Source organism: Apis cerana, linkage group LG1, assembly GCF_029169275.1.
Source record: "Apis cerana isolate GH-2021 linkage group LG1, AcerK_1.0, whole genome shotgun sequence".
In the NCBI taxonomy this organism is placed as follows: Eukaryota; Metazoa; Arthropoda; class Insecta; order Hymenoptera; family Apidae; genus Apis; species Apis cerana.
Window position 1 is genome coordinate 19,131,918 of NC_083852.1, and position 25,788 is coordinate 19,157,705.

Consider the following 25,788-nt stretch of genomic DNA (forward strand, 5'->3'; position numbering starts at 1 on the left):
AAATTGAGAGAAATGAATTTTATCGATAATCAATACTGTACTTCTATTTTTTTTTTTTTTTTTTTAATCAGAATTTATCAGCAATTCCGTTAAAGAGGACTACTAATACATCGATTGCATGCATGGCAGCGAATTATATGATTGCAGCTGATTATATACATTGTTGCTCGCAATGAGTCTTCTCGGTTGTGTGTATTATGCACACCACATAATCAATCACAATTGTGTGCAATTTGTTTATCCTTTATACCCAAGTACTGCTTAATTATTAACAAAATTATTCATTACACACTTTTCTATTCATGTTGAAAATTAAATGATATCGAGAATGATGAATTTTACGTATAAACTTTAGTATATATAAAACAAACTGGTAACAAAACCCTATATATTTGATGCTATACGATACTATGCTTAAATTTATATTTCTACGCTTTCAACTTCGATCGATCATCATTATTTTTGAAAAATCTTTATTCCATTTATGATTATGCTGGACTAGATCTTCTAAATAATGCACAATATACGCTTACGCTTAATATTTTTATAAAAAAGACGCAGTAAACATGTTTGCGATTTTTATAAAATATTCAAATTAAATGTTACTGTATGCAATTAATATATTATCTAGCAGAATATCGTTTCACATCTCTTCATCATTTTATTAATTTTTTACATCTATCTTTTAAAGAAGAGTTTCATTTATCTCGCACATGATATACAAAATGGTGTTTTTTTTGTATCTTTAAAACAAAAGGCGCAAATAACGGTCTTTCACAGTGGAAAATCTAATCACAACCAGTTAATACTTAAGCAGCGATTTAACAAACATATTTCTTAAACATCATCAGAAAAGTTCGCGTATAGCTCCAATTAATGACTTCTTTCCCATTGCGAGCGTATACAGAACTGCAGATGATTTTCTTTCTTAAATATATACAAACACACGTAACATCAACACGATTGCCTTGTTTCGTACTTTGTTGTAATTATATCAATGGAGATGTTCCAATATATGTTGTACAGGATGAGGCTTATTAATGCCCCCTTATCATTCTTTAATTTACGATGTTTTTTCGCGAAATACAAAAAATTCAATCGTTCCTCGTTTACCGACTTATCACGCAATTTTCGACTGTATTTGTAAAGCCTTGGAAATTTAACGTGTATAATAATTCGATAACGTGTCATTTGAAAAATATCGTATTAAATATTCTCTTTTAATCTTCTCACACCAATCGTTTCGTTTCCATCGATCGGGTCGAAAATCGGAGAAGAAAAATGATAACTTATTCGTGTAACGATCCGCATAAATTTTTATTTAAATTTTTAAAAATCGAGATCGTTACACTTACTATGTGAAAGACTGCAGTATGATAAAAATCTCATTGTTCGTTTCCCTTTCTTGAAAAAAAGGACATCCTTCAAGGGACGGCGTTACACATGGGAAAATTCAGTCGTGCTAAAATTTTGATAAAAAAATATAGAAAATGTTCTCTGATATTAATTCTTCCCGAATGAATTTTCATACAATTAAATTTCAGTGTAAAAAAGATGTACATTTATTCTATTAAATAATATATATATTGTCGCTGTTGGCCGGTATTATACGTATATCGAAAATTTTCAGAAAATACTCTTTAAGAATTTGCATAAAAACCAATCGAGTTAAAAAAAGAAGTTGTTAATGTTGCATAATTTGTTGATCGAGGATGAATTTTATCAATTTTTCAACTTTTTTTTTATGATCGAGGACATGTTCGGCCAAGCTTCTCTACGAGACATCCCTCGAAGGAAACGTCGACATATCAAAGGGGTTTTCTTGGCATACTTATCATCCTCTTCGAATGGGCACGAACTATCTTTAATCCATATAATCGTTAAATTACAAATTACACGTTATTGCACACCGACAACGATAAATTTTCATCAATAAATTCATGATTCAATAAATGACAATTCACGCATCAAATTATCAGTGAATCGAATCTTAAAGCTAAAACATTTTATTTTAAATTTTAATCATGTGCGTTTCTTCAATTTCTTCTTTTTTTCTTTTTTTTTCTTTTTTTTTTTTATATGAATAAAATACGTTCATGTTAGTTACAATCTAGATATATGTCAGTGGCACTCATTAATTGCACTCGATCAAATTACAAATGCAATGAGATAAGATAGTCTTGCATGCGATTTTATTCTCTGTAAAACAAAAAAAAATTATTTTTCACTTATTTTTATCGCTGTTTAAACTTTCATATATCATCAAAGTGTTCCGTATGCTTCAATTTGGTTATTGTTCTTGATAATTTTCTTTCAACGATTCACCATAATTGTGTTTGTAACTTGGCTGGCAATAACGCGTACGACAAAAATTAAAACATATTGTATCGATTAATTGGAATCTTCGGGATATTTTAACGATTAAAAACGATCTCGCGAATCGTTCCCAGTGTAGCGTTGTTTTCGTTAAACAGAAGTCTCGGCCGAAGTAGTGCCGTTAATCGTTAACGGGCTGATGCTTTCCTTCGATCGTATCAAGTCTACCTGAAACGACCAAACCAAATATTTCGCATAATTTGCCGAAACGCATCAAAGACAAGCCAATCGTTTTAAACAAGCATTTGACGAACATGAAAATCTTTAAAAATTTTTATAAATTTAGCGGAGCATCGAATACACTGAACCGTGATGGCAAATATTCGTTTAAAACATATGTTATTAATTTATCAAAACTATGTCACACGCAGATTTACATTATCGCAACAAATAATAACGTTTTTTCGTACAAAATTTCATGCAAATAATAAAATTAATCTACGAAGATGCAAACGATAAAGATCGTAAAGTGCAAAAGTGAATTAAAATTATCCTCAATATTATATTGCAATACATATAATATATATGTAGAAAACAGAGATCAGATTCATCGAAATCTTTTCTGCTGCTTCTTATTTTGATACTTATTGGCGTATATTGCATGCTGCAACTTAATTATGCAACGTAATAATACAATCGAAAATGGATCCGAAAATAGATCTTCTTTTCTATCGGAATCGTCATGGGTCCTAAGGAAAAAATCTATATCTAAAAGACGACTCCGTTCGAGGGTTCCGTGCAGCCCCCTTTTATACTCTTACTCACACAGTAGCGTACATGGGGGTATGTTGCATGCCGGTGTATTGGTGCTCTTGCTGTGTGACTTGCCATGTGATTTATCGGTTTGGTGATGGTGGTGGTGGCTAGAATTTAGAGTCATTTACGTTTGTCACCTTGATAGAGATCCCACTGTCATCTTCATCCTCTTCGGTCATCGTAGTCAGCCTCGTAGTCTCGTCGGCCATCAACAAGTTATCTTTCTTCGAGTGCTTTTTTTGCTTTCCCGCGCTAGATTCGAATCAATTTATCAATGTCACATTAAGCCACTGAATGGTAATGGATGGTAATGGATTTTACTTCGTTAAATCAGGTAGACGTACTTGATTAGTTTGACTTGTTTCATTTTCTCGTTGCCCTCATTTACTTGTTGCCAAATCCCTGTCTTATTCACTTCTTCGCTGATATTGATGCTCGCCATTGGGATTTTCATAATGTTGCCATTCGCCAATGAGATTTGTATATTACCTGATGGACCGTATCCGATGGATTCGTTTTGTTCCTGAGAGACAGATTGTAAATTCAGCTTCGATGTTTAAATCTCGTTAATTTCAAGGAAAAAAAAAAAAAAAAAATCAAGCCATGCATTGAACTCAGCAAATCTCTCTGCACTACCATATAGATTTTGGTATTCCATAGACTTCGAAGAACAGTGGATTTAGGTATAGAAAAAGCGGTTATTTCGGTTAGCATCGTTCGAGCTGGAAGATGAAAAAAAAAAAAAAAAAGTGAAATTTGCATTCGGCTGAGAACGAGCAGGTGTCGCGTGGATATAATAGCCTTCGTGACTCGTGCAGAGCCGAATCGCCTTAATCATTCTATTATTTTTTTTTATATACTTATTTCATTAATTCATGGTATTATAATTACACTACCGATAAAACGAATCGCTGGAAACGATGGTCGAGATCTATGCCATCATTGCCACGATTATAAAAAATATATAAACACAGTGCACGACATCTGAAGTTCAGCGTAAAGGTGTAATCTTCAGCAGGGATAGTAGATACAAATGTTAAAAATTTTCGATGCTGAGGAACTATGGACGTGCGCTTATGGTCACGTACCGATGACAGCCGCAGGATTCGACGACCACTGGGTACCTTTTTACGTCTCTGGCATTCTTTCATTTCCTCACAGATTTCTCTCTCATTCTCCGATTTTCTGAGGATTTTTTATCTTTTATACTTTTTTTTTTCTCTCCCCCTTTCTACCCCTCGAAAATTATATATTTCTCTGTAACTGTGTGTTCTTTAATGTGTGGTGTTTTTGAAGATCTTGCATCTTTTAAAAAATATTTCGTGATTGAATGTCTGTTAAAAAGGAGGAGGTATTTGATCGCTATAGCAACGAGAAAAGATTTCTGTTCGATATCGAAGATCCATCCAATTCTAATGTATAATCTACGTGTATCTTACACGTGTCGGAGGAGTTTGGTGATTACATGCAAACAAAGTGTATTGTTACTTGTATGCCGTGTGCTGAACGTGTTGATAAATACTAAGGAAAAATTGGGATTACAGATAGATTTGTGTGTGTTCTTAAACAACGATGTATTTTTTAATATGTAAGGTAGGCAATGTGTTCGATGATACATTAAGCCGATACATCATGTGTGTCGAAAGATAATCGAAACATTGACTTCGTTATAGTTTACTGTGTATTGTCGTAAAACGATTTTTCAGAAACTTAATAATAAAAAAAAAAAAAAAGAAAAAAAAAGAAAAAAAATTTATTCGTGTTTTTTTAATAAAAAACTTATATCAATAATGATACTATGATCATACTATGATTAATTTCGTATGAATTTTTCGATGATATAAATATCTTTGATAAATATACTTTCATCTATAATTGATATAATTTAACTACAATAACAAATTTATCCAGATTTTAAAATAATTGTATCCAAAATGATATCATTCGAACGATGGTATAACTAACTATTATTACATGTAATTAATACTGGTCGGGCCGAGTATTTTAACACGCGCAATTATGTATGTGCGACGAGATAATTATTTTTAGTTGTAAACGTTATGAAACCATCGGAATACATATCTATCTTTTTCATTAATTTTTGTGCAGGCCATCCTCGTCATTCAGGCACATTTAATGGCAAATTATTATTGCTTCGATCGGAAAGATATTAACGAGAGAAGAGCGAAAAGACGACGTATGGCGAGGAGTATTGTTTCGCTAGAAACACGCGTAGCAAAATTTAGGCCACTTTCATACGATCAATCGTTAAAATATCGCGTTCTTCTTCGTGTTTCCGACAAAATGTGGGCTCGTCGCAGACAGTTACCGTGACCACGGGGCAAATATTAGCCACGCGATCACTTTTCGTGTGCTATTTACGACCAATGATGATATTTAGTATTCGTCTCACGGTGCTAACCTCGCCGCTCTCCAGTTGACGAAGATCTTCGGCATGTTTTTTGCTTGGTTCCGGCATAATATCGTCCAGGATCTTCAACTCCCGTTGTGTGAACATCAAATCTAAGGACTTGCGTATTCCAATCATCACCATCAGCTGCGTGAAATATCATTCGAGTGAGAAAAAATAATAAATAATAATAAACAATATACAATATTCCTATAAGATAATAAAATACTCAATCAATATATTAAATATCGTTCTTGATCTATCATCGTTCGATAAATATCTAACCATCAAAGGGAAGAGAATGGAAGTGCTGCTGAAGGATTTGATGATCCACAAACAGGCTAAACAAGTCAATTGTATCGTTGTAAATAGGTGTACGCGTTTCAATGGTACCTGGAACATTTAGATCGTGAAACATTCGGATTACACGAACAATTATTTATATATTTTAATTATCTCACCTGACGAAGGAACATATAATCGGGTTGGTATTTAACCGGCATCAACATAATTAAAATTCTGTCGAAAAATTGAAGTCCTTTCAACGAAGCGACTCCCATATAAAGAAAAACCCCAAATAATACCGGCATAGGTATGTGTCTTAACATTGGTGTGAGTAGGACCGAACAACCGATCATCAAAAAGATTAAAATATGCGTTACTCGTTGCTCGCGAACACCAAGGAACCGTGGTTTTTCTCCTGGTGCGGCGCATTCCGATTCCAGTTTCAACGAGTTCACATGATTAATCGAAAGCACCGTTGCCGCTACGAACCAGGGTAATCCCATTACCGAGCAAATTTCTATCAGAATCGCGAGAATGAATAGATCCAAATGATAGCCACATCCTTTCTAAATACGAATCACAATACAATTTACGGATAATTTTTTAATAATAAAAATTTTGATCGTTTTAAATTTATCAAAAAAGACTTGCCTTTAATTTATTCTCTTTCCTATTTACTATCACGGCTGTGATTTGTTGATCCATAAAAATCAATATAGTACCTAATAAAGCTGGCAGACTTGCAACAATAGCGCTCCACCATGGATTACTTTGAAAAGGCCAGATTATCCATCCTCGATCGGCCAACGTTGGCTTGAATTCCGTTGGTACCTCGAGTTTCGGCGTCGGAATATTCGCGAAATGATCGAGAGTACTCATCGAAAAAATTGCTATGATCACCGCAAAATCACTAACGACTTGTCTGACCTATATTATTACACGCCAAGAGTAAAAAATCGATCGTAATTAGTTTTAGGCGACGCGTAAACGTATCTATACCTTTGATGGAAAGAAGAGAGCGTTCTTGAAATCTTTGAGCTCGACGGATAACAGAAATGTGCCCATGAATAGTATAATTGACATGAGGAACACATCAGGTATATAGTGCGGTAGGTTGCAACCGTCGCCCACTAGCGTACCGTTGTAATTCTGAAAGAAAAACGATTCATCAGTGGTATAACACTGTGCCAACTCAGACACGGTCTTGAAATCAAGCTGCCGTTGCAGTTTGTAATTTCGGCTAACGAGTTGTTCAACGTTGTGCGATGTTCAATTAACCTGGCACGTTTTTTGATCGAGAGCCGTCCAATTAACGTTGTCGTAGCTAGACGGTAGACTGCCGTTCGGCGGCCTACACCAACACTCGTAGTCGAACGGATCGTTTGCATGGGTATTAATAGGATATTTCTTACCAATGGACAATACGTTTTCAATGGCCTGAAACATAGAAATTCTTACTTGATTATAAATATCCTCTCTAAATCCTCAATTAACAAGCTGATGGATCAGATTAAAGCTTAAGAGTATTAAGATTTTCGCGACCACTTTCTCGTCAAGATCGAGGCCAATCGAAGTTTCAAGTTATTCAAGTTTTGAAGCCCGCGAGAAGCGTATACCTTGCAATTCGTGACCCAAATGCAAGCGATTTTGCTGATGATGCGATTCGCGAAGCACATACAGTTATATCCCATCCAATTAAGTCGTATCGCGTTAGAAGGACACGGTTGCGCAATTAAGATCCACCAAGGTAACAAAATTGCAAAGTAGTTGAGATATAAGAATCGATTACTTACTTTATAGATAAAGATAAACGCGATCAGGGTGGCGAAGTTTTCCTCTGTGAAACGTGTGATGTAGCACACGAAAGCACTAGCATCGATCGCTACGAGAATTATCAAAATTAAGGTTATCCATGAGCCGATCCAAAAACGGAACGACATGTAGTTCCAATCCGATTTCCTATGAGCATATCGACACAATTTCGTTACGTCAACGAGGAACGCCTTACATCGTAAGAACTTACTTACTTGCAGAATTCATAGACTATCGTCTCGAAGACTAAAACGGGACCGGTTGAACCGAGGATGGTTAAAGGTTGTCCAGAAAAAAATCCATATCCGATACCGCAAACGAAACCAGATACCAACGACTCCATGGCGGCCATATTTTTTCCCGTAGCCTCGCCCAGTAAACCGCCAAATGTGATTATAGGCGAGAGACAGGCAAAGTATAGAAAGATAAAAGAAGCTACACATTGGAGAGCCAACGCGTCTTTGAAGTCGGAGAAGTAAAACGGCGCTTTCCTCTTGATATCGTTTATCAAACCACCGAAAAGCTTACCAGACCTCGACAGTCCGGATTCTTCCCTCAATTTTTGTTCATCAGCTTCTTCGTCCAATTCTTCTTTCGGTTTTTCTTCTTTTGGTCGTTTTCTTACATCCTAAGCAAATTGATTATTAAAATGAATTTCTGTAAATATTAATTTACAGATCGTCCACGTATATCGTACCTGCGAAGGAATGGCGGCAGGCGGTTCTATTCTGATTGCAGGGTCCCATTCTCCTGGTGGTAGAACCGTGACCGCATCCAAGAACTCGTCAATTCCGGCGAGAAGATGATTTCTGTTTTTCGCCTTGTAAGCCACATCGTGGAACACCTCGTCGGACATCAAAGTAGCCATTGCACGACCAATCTCGTGGAAACCTGTCAGCCCTCCCTAAAGATGCACCCAATCGTTATTCCATCCCAGTGGATTCGAGTAGATTAATTTATTTATCTCGTGTTTCGCTATGATCGATAACCGAAAGATAAAACAATTGTCAGGAAAACACGACAAATGATTGAAATGAATTGGAGAATAGAGACAATCTCAAATGATAGTTCTCGTTCAAGTTAGGTAGAAATTGTTTCGTGTATCGAACCCTCGAGATCGAGAATAGTTCAGGCAATCAGCGTGCACAATTACTTCGTTAAAACGTTAATTACTCGAAAGGAGCTTTTCATCGAGTTACCCGAGAATCTACATTTACCCGATAGATATACACGATTGTTCTACTTTCAATGTTTCATCCTATAATTCCGATATCCGAATTCGAATCGATTTATACTCGATTTATGTTTTCTTTCTAAAAAATCTTGAACAAATCTTACCGTTGGTCCAAGCAGAACAAATATAAATCTCGTTGGCACAGGAACTTCCGTCAAATCACCCATTATTCCAGCTTGGCTCAATCGAATAAAAGCCGATAGAGTTTTATCTAAAAAATCTACCTCTCCTACGAGAATATTACTCGCCTCGGCTCCCGCTGGTATCTTCCGCATAAAATGCGTATTACCCTGATGAAGAGTGAATAAACAATTATTCGACAATGAGAATCATTCGATGGTTAAAAATTACGAACCTTGTGATTCGCGTCTCCATTTTCTAAGGCGGACGAACTGTGATTTCGACTAATTGACACGCTACTCGGACTTCGATCCATTCCGTTAGAGCCTGGTTCTTGGCCTGAAAGAGATCTAGCTTACCGCCTACTGCGTCTTTCCAAGGTAAAATTAAACGAGAAGACGAGAAGGCGCGTAGGCATTATAATCGAGGGCTACATATTTTTCCGTTTCCTCTCAATTATCATTTCTATCCAAGACCATTAAAAATTGGACAGCGACCCACATTCGCATGTCGAAAGCGTTTCCCAGTTGCAGGAATCCAATATCAAAGATTTTCCAGAATTTCTCCTATAGGCGATATTCGTCGGGATATAGATTGCTTTTGCTCCCATTTTTCTTTTTTTTTTCTTTTTTTAACATGAACGTTAATTTTCAATTCAAAGATATTCTGTGCACGAACAATTTTTTCTATTAAATGTCAAGACCACGTTGCACAACCCTTTCGAACGGTAACCAATACGGTAAAACTTTTCCGATAGATTGACCACGCAGCTGCAAGCACTCGAGGACAGAGTTGATTTTGTTTTCCGTGTTCTCACTTGCTCTCGATAATCGTTTGTCGATAGAGGGATGTTATTTTGAGCGATGGTACCAATAATGGTACTTTATAATCTGAATCGTTGGATTCCGACAACTCACCACACTATTCGTCACACAGATTTTCAGGAATACGAAATATATGTCGCATATATATATATATATAGCATAGTTGTATAATTGGTACAGAAAATCTACAAGGTCACGAGATGGTTATCCGACGTGTTAAAGAGTTAGAAGAGAATTGCAAGCACAATAAAGCAACAAGGAGATTACCAGGTATAGCAAGGAAACGGCTAGCCGCATTCAACGCTGGCCCACTGGCGTGACTTGTTGCGCCGGCGATCGCCGGAGCGGAATTCGATTCCTCCACTAAAAATGAGCATGAAACATACACCAGGATCGTCCTTTATTTACAGAGGAAGGGCCTAAGGAGGAAGAGGAAAATCCCATTTCGTCGATGCATTACATATCGCGAACAGTTGCGTACCGAGACTCGCTCGAAATCACAACTCGTTCGCGATTAATTCGTACTTGTAGTAGTTTTTTTTCTTTTTCTAAATAAGAATCAAAATCGCGAAGAAATGAGAGGAAAATTAGTTGGAACTCTGAAAAGATAGATATTAGTTAGATTAAAAAAGTGTGGCAATAGTACTAAGTATGATATCGAGTTAAAAGTATACATTAAGTCATATCGTGCATATTATACAATTAGAGCGTAAGATCATGCCTCGTGATTAGTTGAATTGTGAAGGTTTTCACCTACGCGTTCCCGCGATCGTGCACTTCCTTTGAATCGTTTCTACTTTACGATCAGGAGAGAATATGTAGTATCGCTTGTAGTATTCCCGCGAATCCGTTGCTGCGTTACGGTTGCAGTAGTAATAACTGATATTCGTCAGGCACGAGCGTTCTTTCTGAATCGGTTTCACGATCCCGACCGATAACAAATCCACTCTATGCAATATTTAACTACCGTAAACATTGAAAATTCCACAGAGGAAGGAAAACGAAAATAGAGGAATAAAACGACGTGAACGTCGATAAAGAGATGTTTATCGGGAAATATTATGTCATTACATTTCATAATATGTACAAAAGAGTGGAAAAGAGATAGAAAAAATACGAACAAAATGGAGAGAAATACGAAGTGTAATAATAATATTAATAATACGAAAGAACGAAAGACATTGATTTTTATTAGTCTATCAATTAAAATTTATAAGAACAATAACCACCTGACAGTCTAACCTTTTAGTTGACACATCGCGAACCATGTTGTGAATCCGACCACGTGGGGAATGCCGAATTCGTCTGATTGAAAAATAAGAAACAAATGTCAATACCTTATATCACGATCGAAACAAATTAAAAATGGATGGATTTATATATCCGTTTCAATCATTTTCTTTTATACCGTGTTAAACCAAATGATTTGTACGAATTTTGGCGTTTGCACGTTTATACAAATCGTCCGTGGGATAAAAATTGGTATTGATTAGTAGGTTAAAACTAATTGTTGATACATGAGGATTGAACACAGTTGGATAATGAGAAGGAACGTTAGAAAGCTGCGAAAGCACCGTAACCCAAGGCGATCTAGGCTGTTTAACAGTCTAGCCTATGTTATACCTGGAACCAGAAGATACGGTCCTTTCAAATCTTTCGTTTCTTTCGAAAGTAGAGCTGTGTTTGGATTTGGACAACTGCTGCTGCGAGCGACGGAGGGCGCGTAGGCGTCCCTACCGCGACGCTCCTGTAAATCTGACGTCAACAACGCATGCAAACCACACGTACAGTCGTAATCTGAAAATGTCGAGTACGTTTTGCATGCGTTTAATGTGAATTGACCTTGGATAATGTGAAATGGCATCGGATACTTCAGATATCAAGGTCACATACCGTAGATATATGTCCGATTTTTGTTCAACTTTGGCATATTAATGAATAAAAATAATAAAGTGGTTAAATATTTGGAATGGATGTTGGAATTTACAGAAAAACAAGATAAATAAATAAGTAAGTAAATAAATAAATAAATAAATAAAATACGAAAAAAAATAATATTTAAATGAATCGAAATAATCGAAGGACATTTTTATTTAATTTCTAAAAGATTCGTAAAAGATCGCACATGTAACAATTAAATATTAATATTCATGTTTAATGAAAATAATTATTAATGCATTTAATAAAATAGTTAATCAAATTAAACTTGATTAAAAGTTGATGATAGCAAACTTACTCTTCGAAGAGGAATGATTTCGGCCTATTTCGGCCAATGATCTGATAATAGGTAGCCTAGACATGTTGTTATCTTTACGTCTCTCGTGTTGATGCCGATGCCTCACCAGAAGAGCTTCTCTGACCTGCTCTCCAAATACTTTTCTCGTTAGAATTTGCACTTAAATATATTATAAGAGATATAGAAAGATGACTCATTTATCTATGAGTTATCTACTACTCCACGAGTCTCTCTTTTCTCGTACCTTTTCTCTCGACTCGGCCGGCAACGAGCCTTTATTGATCATATTATCGAGAACCAAATCAGCAATCTGTTCAAGACTGTTCGCTTCCATGTCCAACATCACAGTTCCATTTAACAGCAGGCTCCTCAGTTCGAAGAGGGCGTGTAACGAGAGAGTCGCTACGTGTGGTTTGCTCCATCTATTTCCACCCTCCTCGACATCTTCCTCAAATTTGATCCACCTATGATTAAGTTGAATATATTTATCCCGGGAAAAACAAATTTTGTCGTTATCTGGAATAGAATTTAACAAGGGAACGAGATTACCTGGCTGTTTCCTTCCATTCCATCTCGTCACCATCCTTGACGAGCTCCTCCATCTCGGAGAAGAGAGGATGGGATTCGTGTGCATCGTCGCCAACTTCTTCGCCCAGAATAAATTGCACCCTCTGGGCTGGGGGTGTAACTGTAATTTTAGACATTGCTTCGTGAACCGCCAATTTCTTTATCGCGTCAAGGAAAAAACGAACGAAACATAGATAAGATTTCGCGTGTACATGTAGTACAACTACTTGTTCGATTTAAAGTTGCACGAAATGACGTTGAACAGCGATCTTCGAATGTCTTGGAATGATCAATTTCGAACATCGAATGATTTGAGATGATTTTGAATCAACCTTGAGATGATCTTCATACAACTTTGGGATGATCCGAGGATGACTCTGAACGACTTTTGAATGACAGTAATATGACAAAAAGATTTCGAGATGACATTACACATAGCATGGTATGATTTTGAACGATTGTCAAATGATCCTTGGTATATATTTTATAAGTGTATTTTTTGTCAATGCAACCACGTTCTCTGTCAGCTAAAAGCGCATTGTCTCCAATAACAATAAAAATATGTTGTGCGTATTGTCAAATAATCGGGAAGAAACGTAAAACATACAATTCACAGAAGGTTGAAACGTCCGCCTTTAAAAATGCGAATCGTTTAAAGGGTGAATCTTTGAAAAAACTTTGAAAAAATAGAACAATATTAGATCGAGCAGTGCAGAATGATCAACGCAAACTTTTGCGTGCACAATGACGCATGAACACATGCACACGTCTAAGAAAAGTGTCGGAAACGGAAAATACATGAAAATCAAATGTACATAAAGAAAATATACATTTTCTTTATCGTTCCTTTGAATAATTACAAGCTGTTCTGTAATTATCGCATGAATCATAAGTGAAATCGCGTGTCGATATCGAAAAATATTTAACGAGACCATTCGTATTTCATTCGATTTAAATTGTTACGAAATATTTTCCGTGAAAAAAATATCTATCGCAAGACTATATCTGCATTAATAAAAGATAATATGCATTAATCGCATCCCACTAACTATTGTAACGCTCTTTATGTAACAGTAATAAACAAATTAATGATACATGAGTCACACAAGTTATACACAGAGCGATTTGATCTGATAAATATTAATCTTGTTCGGGATACATCACGCTATAACGTGAGATATTAATTACGAATCTAATCGAACTTAAATACCATCCCGCCAAATTGCCGAAGCGATTGCAACAACCTTGACGAGATATCCTTGAATGGTAATTCGTTTACGTAGTTTCTTTTAAATCAACGGCTCATCGCCGATAGTATATTTAAATGATTAAATAAGCAGTAAAATTCTAACGTATCTAAACGATATATTTCAAGCTATCTTGATATTCACGTACGAATGATCTCTTGGTAAATGTGTCCGTGTAAATAGTACATAAAATTTTGTTGCGTGTTGAGCTTACGTATCATCTCGCCGTCGGGATCGCAGATACTAGATAGTCGACTCCTTCGAGTCATCAGCAATTGTCCTGAAACGTCAACGATACAACAAACATTGACGCTAATGCAATTTCGATTCTCATAATTACTCTCTTCATAATTTCATATTTCACGACGATTCGACGCAAGCGTCGTTTTTTATTCACCATGATCGTCTCCTCGAATCTGGAGCCAGATTTTTAATATTTATACGAAATATTGCGACATAAATTCGAATGGAATTAAAAATCTCGATCGCAACACATTTTTCCGAATATCAAGGTGGATAGAGATCAAAAGCGACCAAATCGTAGGTAGTTGACTTTTTATTAAAGTCAAACAATGAAAACATGCAAATAAAATTTTCCCGACGAAATATTAATCGAAAAGCTCTTTCCGAAACCCAAATTTCATATCGTGTCAACCCGTTTTCCATAAAAAACAGAATAAACAGAATAACGCTTTCTACTATTCGCTCGCAAAAGGATGGCTGCACGATATCTCTCGAAGGAAGGGCTGAGGCCCTCGTCGAGTCTCGATATCGGTCACCCTTTTGCATCCCGTGTGCCAAAGATAGGGTGAACAGCCGGAGAAGTCGTGACAAGTGGTTGGCTGGTTGCCACATACCGTTCAATAATGCCGCAAAGTGCAACATACCATGGAACGTTTACACGCGCACTCTACGGTAGCTACTTGAACGACACGGCCACCGCTAATGGGAATGAATCACGGTGGGAATAGTTTTCAAAGCGATACACGGTTCGTTTGAGAGTGCGCCTTCGTCATCCAACAGTGTCGCTTTACCGTTATTCTTGTTGTTTCATTTTTTTATCTCTAACGATACTTTCGCGAAAGCGCACGGACCAGGAATCTTCTCGCTATTCCGCGATCTTTAATTTGGAACGGTGCGGCGTAGCAAAGCAAACGTCCCTATTTATCCATCGATCGGACGAAATAGCGGAGAAGTTGGTGAGAATTTTCAGCTCTCCGTGTCTCGAGTTGGAGAGGCTTTCTTCGTTTAGAGTAGATCTTTTCGAAGCAGCACGAGAGCGATTAACTGAGTTGGATGCAAAAGCGCCACCAACTACTTTAACCTCGAAAATTCGTGACCTATAAGAGACATTTGTCTCTCGTTTCTATTCGCGGTTGGTTATCGATTATTCGGCGTATGTCGTTCCTCCCTTGGCCAAAGAGAAACACAATGAGAAATCGGCCGAGACGAGATTAGATTGGTCCTCGCGCGGATAGCGTATCAATCGAAACGATGGGCGTGGATCTGTCGCGATAGAATTTTATGGATTGGCTACCAATGTTGAGAAACGAGGGGGAAAAAGTTTTCTAGTCTTGTTGCTGGAACACGATCCGATAAGTAGACGGAGCGAAGATTGCGACGTGGGAAAAGATGAGAGTAAAAAGCAAGAGTATATGGAAACAGAAATGCAAACGTCGACAACTTACTGGGCCTATCGTTGTCGACATTATCCTTATCGGTACTGTACGTTTGACGTTGAGAATGATGGTGCTTGTGATGACGACGATGTCTCCTTTCGCCTGGTAGATGCACGCCCACATACACCGTGTGCGCTCTGTGACCTGGAAGCAGATGAAAGAGAACTCGCGTCACTGGCTCCTCGAATCGACGTTCCTATGATTATCGATAATAAAAATTCATACAAGCGGACAGAAACAGAAATTCATATTATCGTCTTTCCTCTACAAGTACGTATTTCCTCTATGCCTTTGACATGGATAAATATTTGCTATCCTGTTGCCTCTTTAAATTTCCAATGTTTCTTAAATCTCTTAAAATAATCGATACTGATCCACATTGTTAATAGCCTGTCAAATAATCGAAATCGATTCGATCGTCGAATATCGACGATACAAGATCGCATCGGAACAGGTGACCTCGAGAGCCCGATGTTTTACGCAGACGAGAATCGCGATATTGGTCAACGAAATAATGATTTTCGAAGCACCAGCAACGCGTTTTATGAGCAAACAACGAAGCCAGATCCGTGTAGATCCAGCTGACGTACGCATGAATATTATCGGGCTGATTAAAGCGTAAGGATGCGAAAGGAGATTTCGATCATCGACCAAGAGAGTTTCTTATCGGTGAGAAAGAAATCGAAAGAAATTTAGATACCTTCGTAGTCTTTCTCGGTGAAAGGTTGATGAGTGATCCGAACACCGGGATCTTTCGGAGCTTCGTCGTCACCTGTCCCACCTGTGTGGGCCGCGCCACCTCCACCTCCGATACCCGGCTGCATCCACGGTCTAAAAAATAAATCCAACGCACACGTCAAATCAATGTGATTAAAATAACAACAAATTTTGATAAAATCGTTCCAACAGAAATTTGAAATCGATCATCCGTCCCAATAATATATAGTCCTATCCCTCCACGAAAATTGAAACGATGTTACCTTGGATCCGCCGCAGTTGCAATCAAGATTAACCGCAATTTTCAAGAATGACTGATTATCGAAGCGGTATCCGCGTGAACACGGTAGCAACTCGTCAGCTTCGCTAACAGCTCTCGAATATACGCGACTCTACGCGAAAGTGACCGATAACGTGTAAATCGTTCCCCCGAATTCTTGTCTTTCAGCGGCGTTTATGAAGGAAAAACGCGCGTGGGATTGTGGAATATGTGCGGAGACGGTCGTCTGCTCGCGATTACCGGCGATGCACACGCGATTTTATAATAATTAAACTTCCTCGACGGGAAGTACTTTATTTGCAGCACGAGCATGCACGTTCTCTTATTTCCATCTTCTCGCTTACTTTCCAATCAATTTTTACACGTTCTATCGTAAACGAAATTTATTGATTATTTCAAACGGAGCAACTTACGACCAACCACTCTTGAACGATCCCTCACGATCCATATCCTTTCCCTTACGAATTTAATTGTCCACGGCCTAGACTCGAATCGCGATAACAGTTGACAATACCTCACGTTTTATTCGCGAAACAATAAGAGTTGCGTGCATTGCATGCGGATCGTCTTTGATTCTTTCGATGCTTCCAATTCGCGTCATCTTCGCGAGATGAGCGGGGATAAAGTGAAAACGCGCGACATCCGATCGCGTTAAAGAAACGCTTGTTTTCGAGTCGATACATTCATGAGTAAGCGGAAAAATTACACATTAGGTGTACCATGAAATTTTAACAACTGAACGAAAATTACCGAGGAGGGACGACACCGTCGCTCGATTACGCGTTGGCACGTGCGATCCTAGATACGGAGGCCGATTACTAAAGCCGAAGCAGTTTCGTTCAACATGTGTCGCAGATGTATCTCGCGTAATAAAGCATCGTAAAAAGCGCGGCTCTTTTGGGACGATACGATTTTCTCCACTACGCAGATCCACCATGTTCGCGAAGGATAATAATGATAACAAAGATGTTAACATGTAATGATAACAAAACTCGACGAGAAGACGCGAATTTATGAGGGAATCGTGAACGTTTTGCGCTTTACGAAGAGCTTAAACATCGACTCTATATGCGATCCTTTTTACGAATTTTTGAAAATTTATTCTTGATTTCGTTTAAAACTTTCTTTCATCTTCTTCGTTAATATCGTTTTCCAACTTTTTCGCAATATGTTGTTTGTATAATACGTGTTGGGATAAATTACTTTATAACGTGCAATTTACGATTTAATACCGTCGTAAAAATAAGAAAATTAATTCGTAACGCAATGAATGATTTAAAAGGTTATTGAAAAAAGTTGTATATACAAAGATGTATGTTGCAATAGCTAACCATTAACGTGAGAAAATGTAAAGTTTATTATCGAGAAAATTATGTGTACAAGGATAATTATTATTTCATATTTACCATGCGTATTTTGCGTGTATTGCTATTATTTTCTCCTTTTGATAATTAAATCATATTTTTGAACAAAAAATCAAAGGAAAATGAATCAAAATTTTTGTTTAATTTTCATTCTTTTGAAATTCTTCTTTCTATCTCCAAAACCAAAAATAGAAAGTGTTGAAGGAGAATCTTTTATTTTCCAAAACCGTAACTTTTATAAAAACAATATTTATGAATAAAAGTTTATTTTTTAAATCTCTTATACACCTTCCTTTTTTGCTACAAAAAAATGAAAACTTTCCTACTTATATAATATTTAATCGTCTAAATCCACAAGATTGCAAGATAATAATGAAATTGCAACACATTCAATGATCATTATATATGATCACTATAGACCATGACATTTTTCTTTACATGTATACGATACATTATCACGATAACTAGATATATATATATATATATATAGTTATCGTAATATATATCATTAAGATAAACGTCGTAAATGATAATCTTTAATAGGTTTCTCAGACCATTTGAATTTCTCCAAAGCTCGTGAAAGTATATATATATGGAAGTTTTCGAGGCTGATTGTCAGAATGTCAAGATCGTGACAAACGTTAAACGGTCAGCCGAGGATTAGCAGCTGTCAAGTGGATAATTACCACGCTATGATTATCTGCGTTCTACCTATGTGTACATGTAATATATGTGGTTTTACATAATAGACGGTCCTCTCGTACGCAGTTACGATAAAGGGAGAGTGGGATAATAAATGAGGGGAGCACACGATAATTGTTTAATTGTTGGAGGTCAACCTGGTACCTACCGATATAAAAAAAGATGAAAGAGGATCCGCGAACACCAAGGAATTCGATTTCTCGAATTCGTTCCGACGCATCTGATATCTAACGGATTAAAATTCTTCGCGTCTTCGAGAGTTTCACCGAAGGACAAATGTCAAACGATCGATGCACACGAGACATTCTTGAATAAAACGCGTCGCGATACACGTTGCTGAAAGCGTACGAAATTTTCAACGATCGACTGGCAACAGGAAGATTCGTCAGACCAATGAGTGCATTAACGAGCCACAACAACGTCAAATGAAAAAGTCCTTGTGATATGATATTTTTTTGTGATTCGAGTAACGAGCATTGTCTGCAACAAAATTGTACCACTCGTTCTGAATATCGGTACTTATAATTGGAACGTAAAAATGTAACGATCGAAATAATAGTTCATTATTTAGTTCATTCTTTATACGATCTTCTTTATACGAGGCTCGAAATAAATTTCAAATATGTATTACACATATCGCGAGCTTGAGACAATCCTTATTGTGTAGAAGTTGCTTCAAATTAAAAATAGATTTGTGATTAAAATGAATTGCTCTCATTGATAAGAATTGAAAAATTGATAAAGAATAGAAAAATCGATTCAATATATTTTTAAATATATTTGCGAACGTTTCAGAGAGAATCATCATCCGATAATGCGGATCAAGAGTCTGCTATGCGCCATTCGATTTATAACATGCGGGAGAGATCGTAATCGAATTTGGTTTTTTGCCAATTTTTTGACACCATCTCTTGAATTCCAAACGATTTCTAAATTAAACACTTATCAGAGTATACTTTCTTCGTTGGAACCATTTATTTCCGAATAAATTGATCAACTAGGATTGTTGGAACGACATTGTTCCGGAAAAACAACGATACGTTTTTGAATTTATTCTCTTTACGCGAAGAAAATATCGCAATGTAGTGTGTTATAAGTATTATTTGCAAGAATACCGTGGTATGAAATTAACTACGATTTTAAACTGGTTATTAGAAGGAAAATTATGAAAAGATATAATGAAAAAGATATAATAAGATATGTGCAAGATATTCGATTTCAACGAAATATACTTTATTATGGAATCAATTCCTTCGCTACATTGCTACGAAATCGAGTGATTTATCATATTGACAATTTGTTATTTTAAAATCTTCACATTTCGCGCTGCTGTGTACGTAATTTTTGTTTATTTTTTTCGCAATTTGTTTTATCTTTTTTTTACCGATATACTTTCCGACGTGAAATTATATAAAACGCGTTATTTTTCACAAATGGTCTCTCCTTTATGCCAGATTTTATCCAACGAATTTTCAATAATTTCGTTTCTGAGTGAAGACAAAACGGATAATTTTGTAATTTGGTATTCATTCAAAGTCCAGTGATGATAGATCGATGTATATACTACATAAGTCGAATGAATTGAAGGATAGACTATACAATAATGCTGATAAAAGATAATATAGTTTTTAAATTTCAATAATTCTCATTAAACGAATATGTTAATTCAGCGAAAATTTTAGACCACGTAGAGATCCAGACGAAATGAAATAAATAAAAAATATTAAAATGGAAATTAAAATGAAATCTTATTGATTTATGTATTAATAATAACGAAGATAAAATGGAAATATAGCGCGTTTAATACTTAAACACGACGATAAGAAAAAATCAAACTTCAACAAACGACAATAAATATTTCTACATGCCGCATTACTAAATAAAATTATATCTACGATATACACTCTATAACGTCTCTTTTTTCCGAAGAATCAAGAAATTATTCTCAATTAGAATTAAATTAACTCTCAATTAACAAAAGAAGCGTCCCCTTATCTCGGTCGACTCAATTACCTTTCGTTTTCCATTTTAAAAAAGCAAAAATACGTAAACGAGAAGATAAGACATATCAATCGTTTTCATTATATCGTTGGCGCAATAAGTCGGTAAAAAAGACACGAGCCGCGAAACAATGGTGAAAATCATAGGAAATTTGCATTCTACTTCAGTCCAAACGTCTCGAATCCTAAATCGAATCAAGGATAAATCTCGTTACCTCGAGTCGTACGGATCGCACTTGGAATTCATGTCCGCCGATTCTTACGTCCGATCTTCGAGCAAAGAGGAGGTCTAACACGGTTACGATCGAACGACGACCGATTAAAGAGTTGGAAGTCGGTCGGTCAAAACGACGATTCTCATGGCCAAGTGTTAGAATAGCAAAGTAAATAAAGACGTAGGTGTAGGCGTGAATGCACACGCTGATAGGCTGACTCGCTGGCACGTTGGTAGACACAAACGGCGTAATCGAGGTCCGGTTGATCGCACTCGCGCCCAATACACTCTTACACTCGTTACGTTGGTTACACATGCGCCATTAACGTACGTCTAAGCAGTACGATGATCACCGATCGACTGTTTACCACCGGCTGACACTGGTGTCTCATTTGTGTCATAAAGGCTTTCCATCTATGATCGGAGCGAGGAACGCTAGCAGGCCAGTAATCGCGCGTTTCCCCAGTAATGATCGGTCGTTCGTTTTACATAGCTACTGATAAGTCGACTCCAGATAATGATTACGTATTTTGATCCCGTGCTCCTCGAATGTGACTCACTTCGTATCACGATTCGATAGATTTTTCAGAAAATTTGCGCAAATGACCTGGCAACCGACCTCATGAGAGAGCGCGATAATCGATTTATCAATTTTTCGACTTTCCAGATCTTTGAACGAAACGATTTTTGTCCCCTTCGTGAAAGAGAAATTTCCCCTCTTTTCCATAGTCTATTGGCTACCAGATCAATAACCGATATTCCCTAAGAAGAAAATCGAGCATGTAAGCATTGCCACGCGTGTCGAGTAAATAGACGCAATCAATTCTCGTATAATCCGCAAACGTTTACGCTGAGAAATTGATATCGCGTTGTCTATTTGTTCGCTCTTTACGCTTCTTCGCTAACTACTCTTTAAACGAACAATTTTTAAGCTTGCTTTTTTCATTATAACCAAGAAACCTATTTTCGAGTATACTCGTTCCTTGTTTGTTTATTTCGTAAACGAACAATCGGATTGTTATGTATCGCAATTGTTTTCGTAGCCATTGAAAAATTATCAATTTGAGAACCGTGATCTACCAGATATTAAAGAATGATCTAGATATTAAAGATGAAAACTATTCGAAAGTTGTCCAATTAGCGTTAAGAGTCGAGATATGGATGATTATTGTAAAAAAAATTTGATCAAGGTGGGAAAGCTGCAATTGAAGTGTTTCAAGAAACGTGTACGAGCTGTTAGCCTTTTACTCATTATCGAGATAATGACGATGAGCTGATAATCATCGATAAAAATAACACGGTTTGCAAGCAGATAGCTCGCGGAAAAACACAAGACAATTATAATAGATGCGCCTTAAAAAAATTAAATTGTTGAAAATCCAAACACTGCCAAAGTTAGTTTGAATATTTTTATATATAGTTATAGCGGGTAATTACGATAACACAGGTTTACTTTCAATCCAAACAATAAAGGGATTTCGCTTTATCGTCGCATTAAGTCCTTCTTGAGTAACGTATCATAGTCTGTCTTTTTAGTGCTAATCAGTGCGACTGAATCTTTAACAAACGACGTTATGTCAAGTTGAAACGATGCTTGCCCGCTTTGTCCGTTTTTATCGTTCGATTAGATCCATTGTTTAATGACCGATTCAAGAAGAAGAATGTTAATAGCGTTTAAGTGGAATATAATAATAGATAAAGACTCGGAAATTCGATAAAAAGATTTTATAGAATGGTTACCGGAACTATTCCATTATTTGTTCGATTTCGACGACAAGCAACTCTTAACATTATATTGTCTCGTTTCCGAATTTATCGACTAAATTCGCTTCGACCGGTCTCGCTAACAATGATTTCACCGATCTCTTCAAATATTTGAAGTTTCGCGAAAGCACTGGAATTTCTTTGACTAATTCGAGCACCGATATCATGATATTGAAAGAAGGAAAGATCGCGTACAATTACTCACCTTCTAATTTGCTGAAAGACTTCGAACGTCCTTTGATCACGAGCTGTTTTTTTTTGCAACACGATCACGTTTTATCAAACAGCCCACATCATCGCGCGAAATCTCGCACGTTGGCGCACGAATTCGAACAATTTTGCGATTTTGATCGTTCTTCACCGGAAGCACCGATATCCACAATTAGGATGTCATTTTATATTCTTAATGAAAATACGAAGATATGTGCTACAAACAGAAACAAGATATAGGACACGTTTGTATCTATAAGGAAACGTGAAGAAGATATCACGAGTTATTTATCATATATTATACGAATAAAAAAAATCAGAAGAAGTTCAACGACGTGTTTTCGAAAAGAAAGAAACCAGTTACAAATTTACGCCCCTCCCTATCCAATATCTCCATCTTGCCGTTTCAGGATCGAAATACAAAAGCGATCGACTGCCTCGCCCTTTCTTTATCTCTAAATAGCAAAAAACGCAATAATTTTCAAACTTACAATAAAAATAAAAAAAACTTTATCTCTAAGATAAGCGAAATCTACAAAAATACCGTAATACTTGTTAATTTTTTTAAAGATTAATATCTTTATTATGAAATGTAATTACTAAAGAACGTGTAATTAAATTATCGTTCAAATCAGATAAACAGAGAAAAAGATCGTTTGATTGTTTTCATTCAAACATCGCGTATTAAAATCTTTTCATGCTTTTTAGCATGCGAAAAAATACGATAATTTTTAATCCCTTTTCCATTTCTAAGCATTGTCTCGCTTTTCATCGATTCAACTTTCAATGATTAAAACGAATAATAAATTGAGGAAGAAGCGATAGAGCGACACTCGCTGAAAAGAGAAAGTACAGTGGTAAGTCGTTCGGCCAAAGAGTCGGCTGTGACAGGTGTCAGGCCGCGAAACGATTAGAAGGAGAGGCAAGGGTCAAACACCGACGAAGTTTAACGCGTGAGATCTTCGAGTTTCTCTGACGATTACAATTGAATGTCATTTTTTCACAGCTAGACGGAGAAAATAGATCGTAATGTTGAATCGAGATCGAATCGATGATAATTGGAAAATCGAGTGGCTCGAGTATACGCGATTTATATGATAGCATAGTCGTTGAACCCCTGATGTTCTCTGTATTCTGGCTCACTGTATGCAAAGGATCGAGCGAGGAACGTGCGGCGCGTATCCGCGGCGCGAGCATACTGCTACTCGCGAACGGTGGAGGCAGCTTCACCCTCTTCAGTATTGATCCACGTGGCCAGCTCGACTCTTTCCGCCACCAGCCCCACCGTCACCTCTTCGCGACCGTCCACCGACCGATGGCTACCGATCCATCCACCTCAAACTGTTCATCCCCTTTTCTCTTTTTACTCATCGTTCTGTCGGTCCATTTGTCTTTCTTCCACAGAAATATTCCACATAGGAAAAAAATCGTAACCTTGATTGATTGACGAGATAAGATTTTAAACAGGGAACTATTTAAATATATTTAAATGAATGTATTCAAGATGAACTTTGTTCGCTTGCTGATATTTAATTTGCGAGGAAAGCGAATAAATTCATTTATAAAGATTCTCATTCATACGATTTTATGTTGTTTTCGATAAAAAAAAAAAAAAATAAATACTAAACAAAAAAAATATATATATATATGAATAGAAGTTTTAGAATTCGTGTTGTATTACTGATGCTATTTTATATTAACATCATAAAAGTAAGTTGTAGAATCGGAAGCTGAAGTTACGAAAATCATTCGTTTAAATGTAAGTCGTTACCCTATTTCTGTACAGAAACATCTTGGAATGACAATATATTATAAATATATAATAAATATAATATATATATTTCATTTCAGATAAAGAAAAGGTTTTTCTTAAATCTTTACTACGGATGATAGATCGTTAATTTAAGATATCGATAATTCCAAAAATATACCAAATTTTTTTAAAAAATTTTAAACAAAAAGTGAAAAAAAATGAAAAAGTTGATAAGAAAATTTTAATACAAACAAATTATAAAAACCCGATATTATTATAGTTAAATATATATTATTATATTAATTTTATATCTTACTAAAAAAATAAATATACTTTCTTAAAATACATATGAATTGTTTAAATACTAAATTTTTTAACGATCTATAAAAAGTGATCTATAAAATCACATTTTACGCACAAATCACAAAAAATTACCTTACAAAGATAGACATTTAATTTAGATTAGACACAAACAAAATTTCATACAGATTTATCTTACGAAATTATACTTCATAATCTGAAATACCGATTGGGGAAAAATTAGAAATCTGTTATATTCTTCGTATTATCGACGAAGAATAAAACAGAATTCTAAAATATCGATGTTTCAAGAAGAAAATATTTCTTTTCTATTCTTTGATGTACTACAAGTAAATAAATACTTATTATCGCATAAATAATCTTTCTGAGGATTCTTGCCTGATTTCTACTACTGCATAACTATTTGTTTTTAAATTAATAATTACATAATCAAATTTTTCATTTTGAAATGAATAATATAATCTTTTAATAAAAAAAAAAACTTTTACTTTTATTCACAAGTCTTATTCAAAAAATAAAAATTTTAAACTATAACTATAATAAATTCAAAAAATATGCATGCATTTTATTACTATAGAAAAAAAATGGGAAGTTATGAAAATATTAATAATTATCTTAACTGTCGTCTACATATCTTAATGGAATGGAAAACTTAAATTCAATAATCGCGATGGCAGCCAATTAGCTCATATTATTTGCTATATAATTTATAATTATATCACGACATTGCTATACATGATACGATTATGAATTGTACATCAAATAATAATGATTGCCCAGGTCTCACCTCGAGGAGGTTGCTGCATGTTGGAGACCCATCCCTAGCCACGTCCCATCCACCCTCCTTTTACGCACAAATTTATTTATTTTTAAATTAATTTTCCTTTTGGTGTATGTTTGCAAAACGTTCAAATACT

At 36.0% G+C, this 25,788-nt stretch overlaps 1 protein-coding gene across 21 annotated transcripts; it reads right to left on the reverse strand.

Moving 5' to 3' along the window:
• Nucleotides 1-41: 41 nt before the first annotated feature.
• Nucleotides 42-24,076, reverse strand: LOC108004341 (sodium bicarbonate cotransporter 3). Of its 21 annotated transcripts, XM_062087349.1 has the most exons (24): nucleotides 16,957-17,255; nucleotides 16,247-16,377; nucleotides 15,556-15,690; nucleotides 14,082-14,147; nucleotides 12,603-12,741; nucleotides 12,298-12,517; nucleotides 12,054-12,177; nucleotides 11,441-11,614; nucleotides 11,060-11,122; nucleotides 10,085-10,180; nucleotides 9,229-9,332; nucleotides 8,978-9,163; nucleotides 8,337-8,543; nucleotides 7,855-8,267; nucleotides 7,621-7,786; nucleotides 7,106-7,264; nucleotides 6,827-6,976; nucleotides 6,479-6,754; nucleotides 6,004-6,393; nucleotides 5,828-5,935; nucleotides 5,555-5,689; nucleotides 3,477-3,655; nucleotides 3,261-3,384; nucleotides 42-2,544 (listed from the first exon to the last, which is right to left on the reverse strand). In XM_062087349.1, exons 1-24 carry the CDS (start codon nucleotides 16,989-16,991, stop codon nucleotides 2,467-2,469), a joined length of 3,858 nt encoding a protein of 1,285 aa, XP_061943333.1. In that variant the 5' UTR covers nucleotides 16,992-17,255; the 3' UTR covers nucleotides 42-2,466. The 21 variants fall into 21 exon arrangements, with proteins under 21 accessions (XP_061943333.1, XP_061943317.1, XP_061943316.1 ...); XM_062087333.1 differs by lacking the exons at nucleotides 10,085-10,180; nucleotides 11,060-11,122; nucleotides 16,957-17,255 and adding exons at nucleotides 22,793-23,014; nucleotides 23,941-24,076; XM_062087332.1 differs by lacking the exon at nucleotides 11,441-11,614 and having other exon boundaries at nucleotides 16,957-17,256.
• Nucleotides 24,077-25,788: the final 1,712 nt, after the last annotated feature.

What these genes read in the sequence shown, in the direction of transcription:
- LOC108004341 (XM_062087349.1), bottom strand. Translation starts at nt 16,991, where the DNA reads ATGGATCGTGAGGGATCGTTCAAGAGTGGTTGGTC. An exon ending in CCATTCTCTTCCCTTTGATG is followed by an intron (nt 5,690 to 5,827) that starts GTTAGATATTTA and finishes TATTTCACGCAG; the next exon opens with CTGATGGTGATGATTGGAAT. An exon ending in AAACAAGTCAAACTAATCAA is followed by an intron (nt 3,385 to 3,476) that starts GTACGTCTACCT and finishes ATTCGAATCTAG; the next exon opens with CGCGGGAAAGCAAAAAAAGC.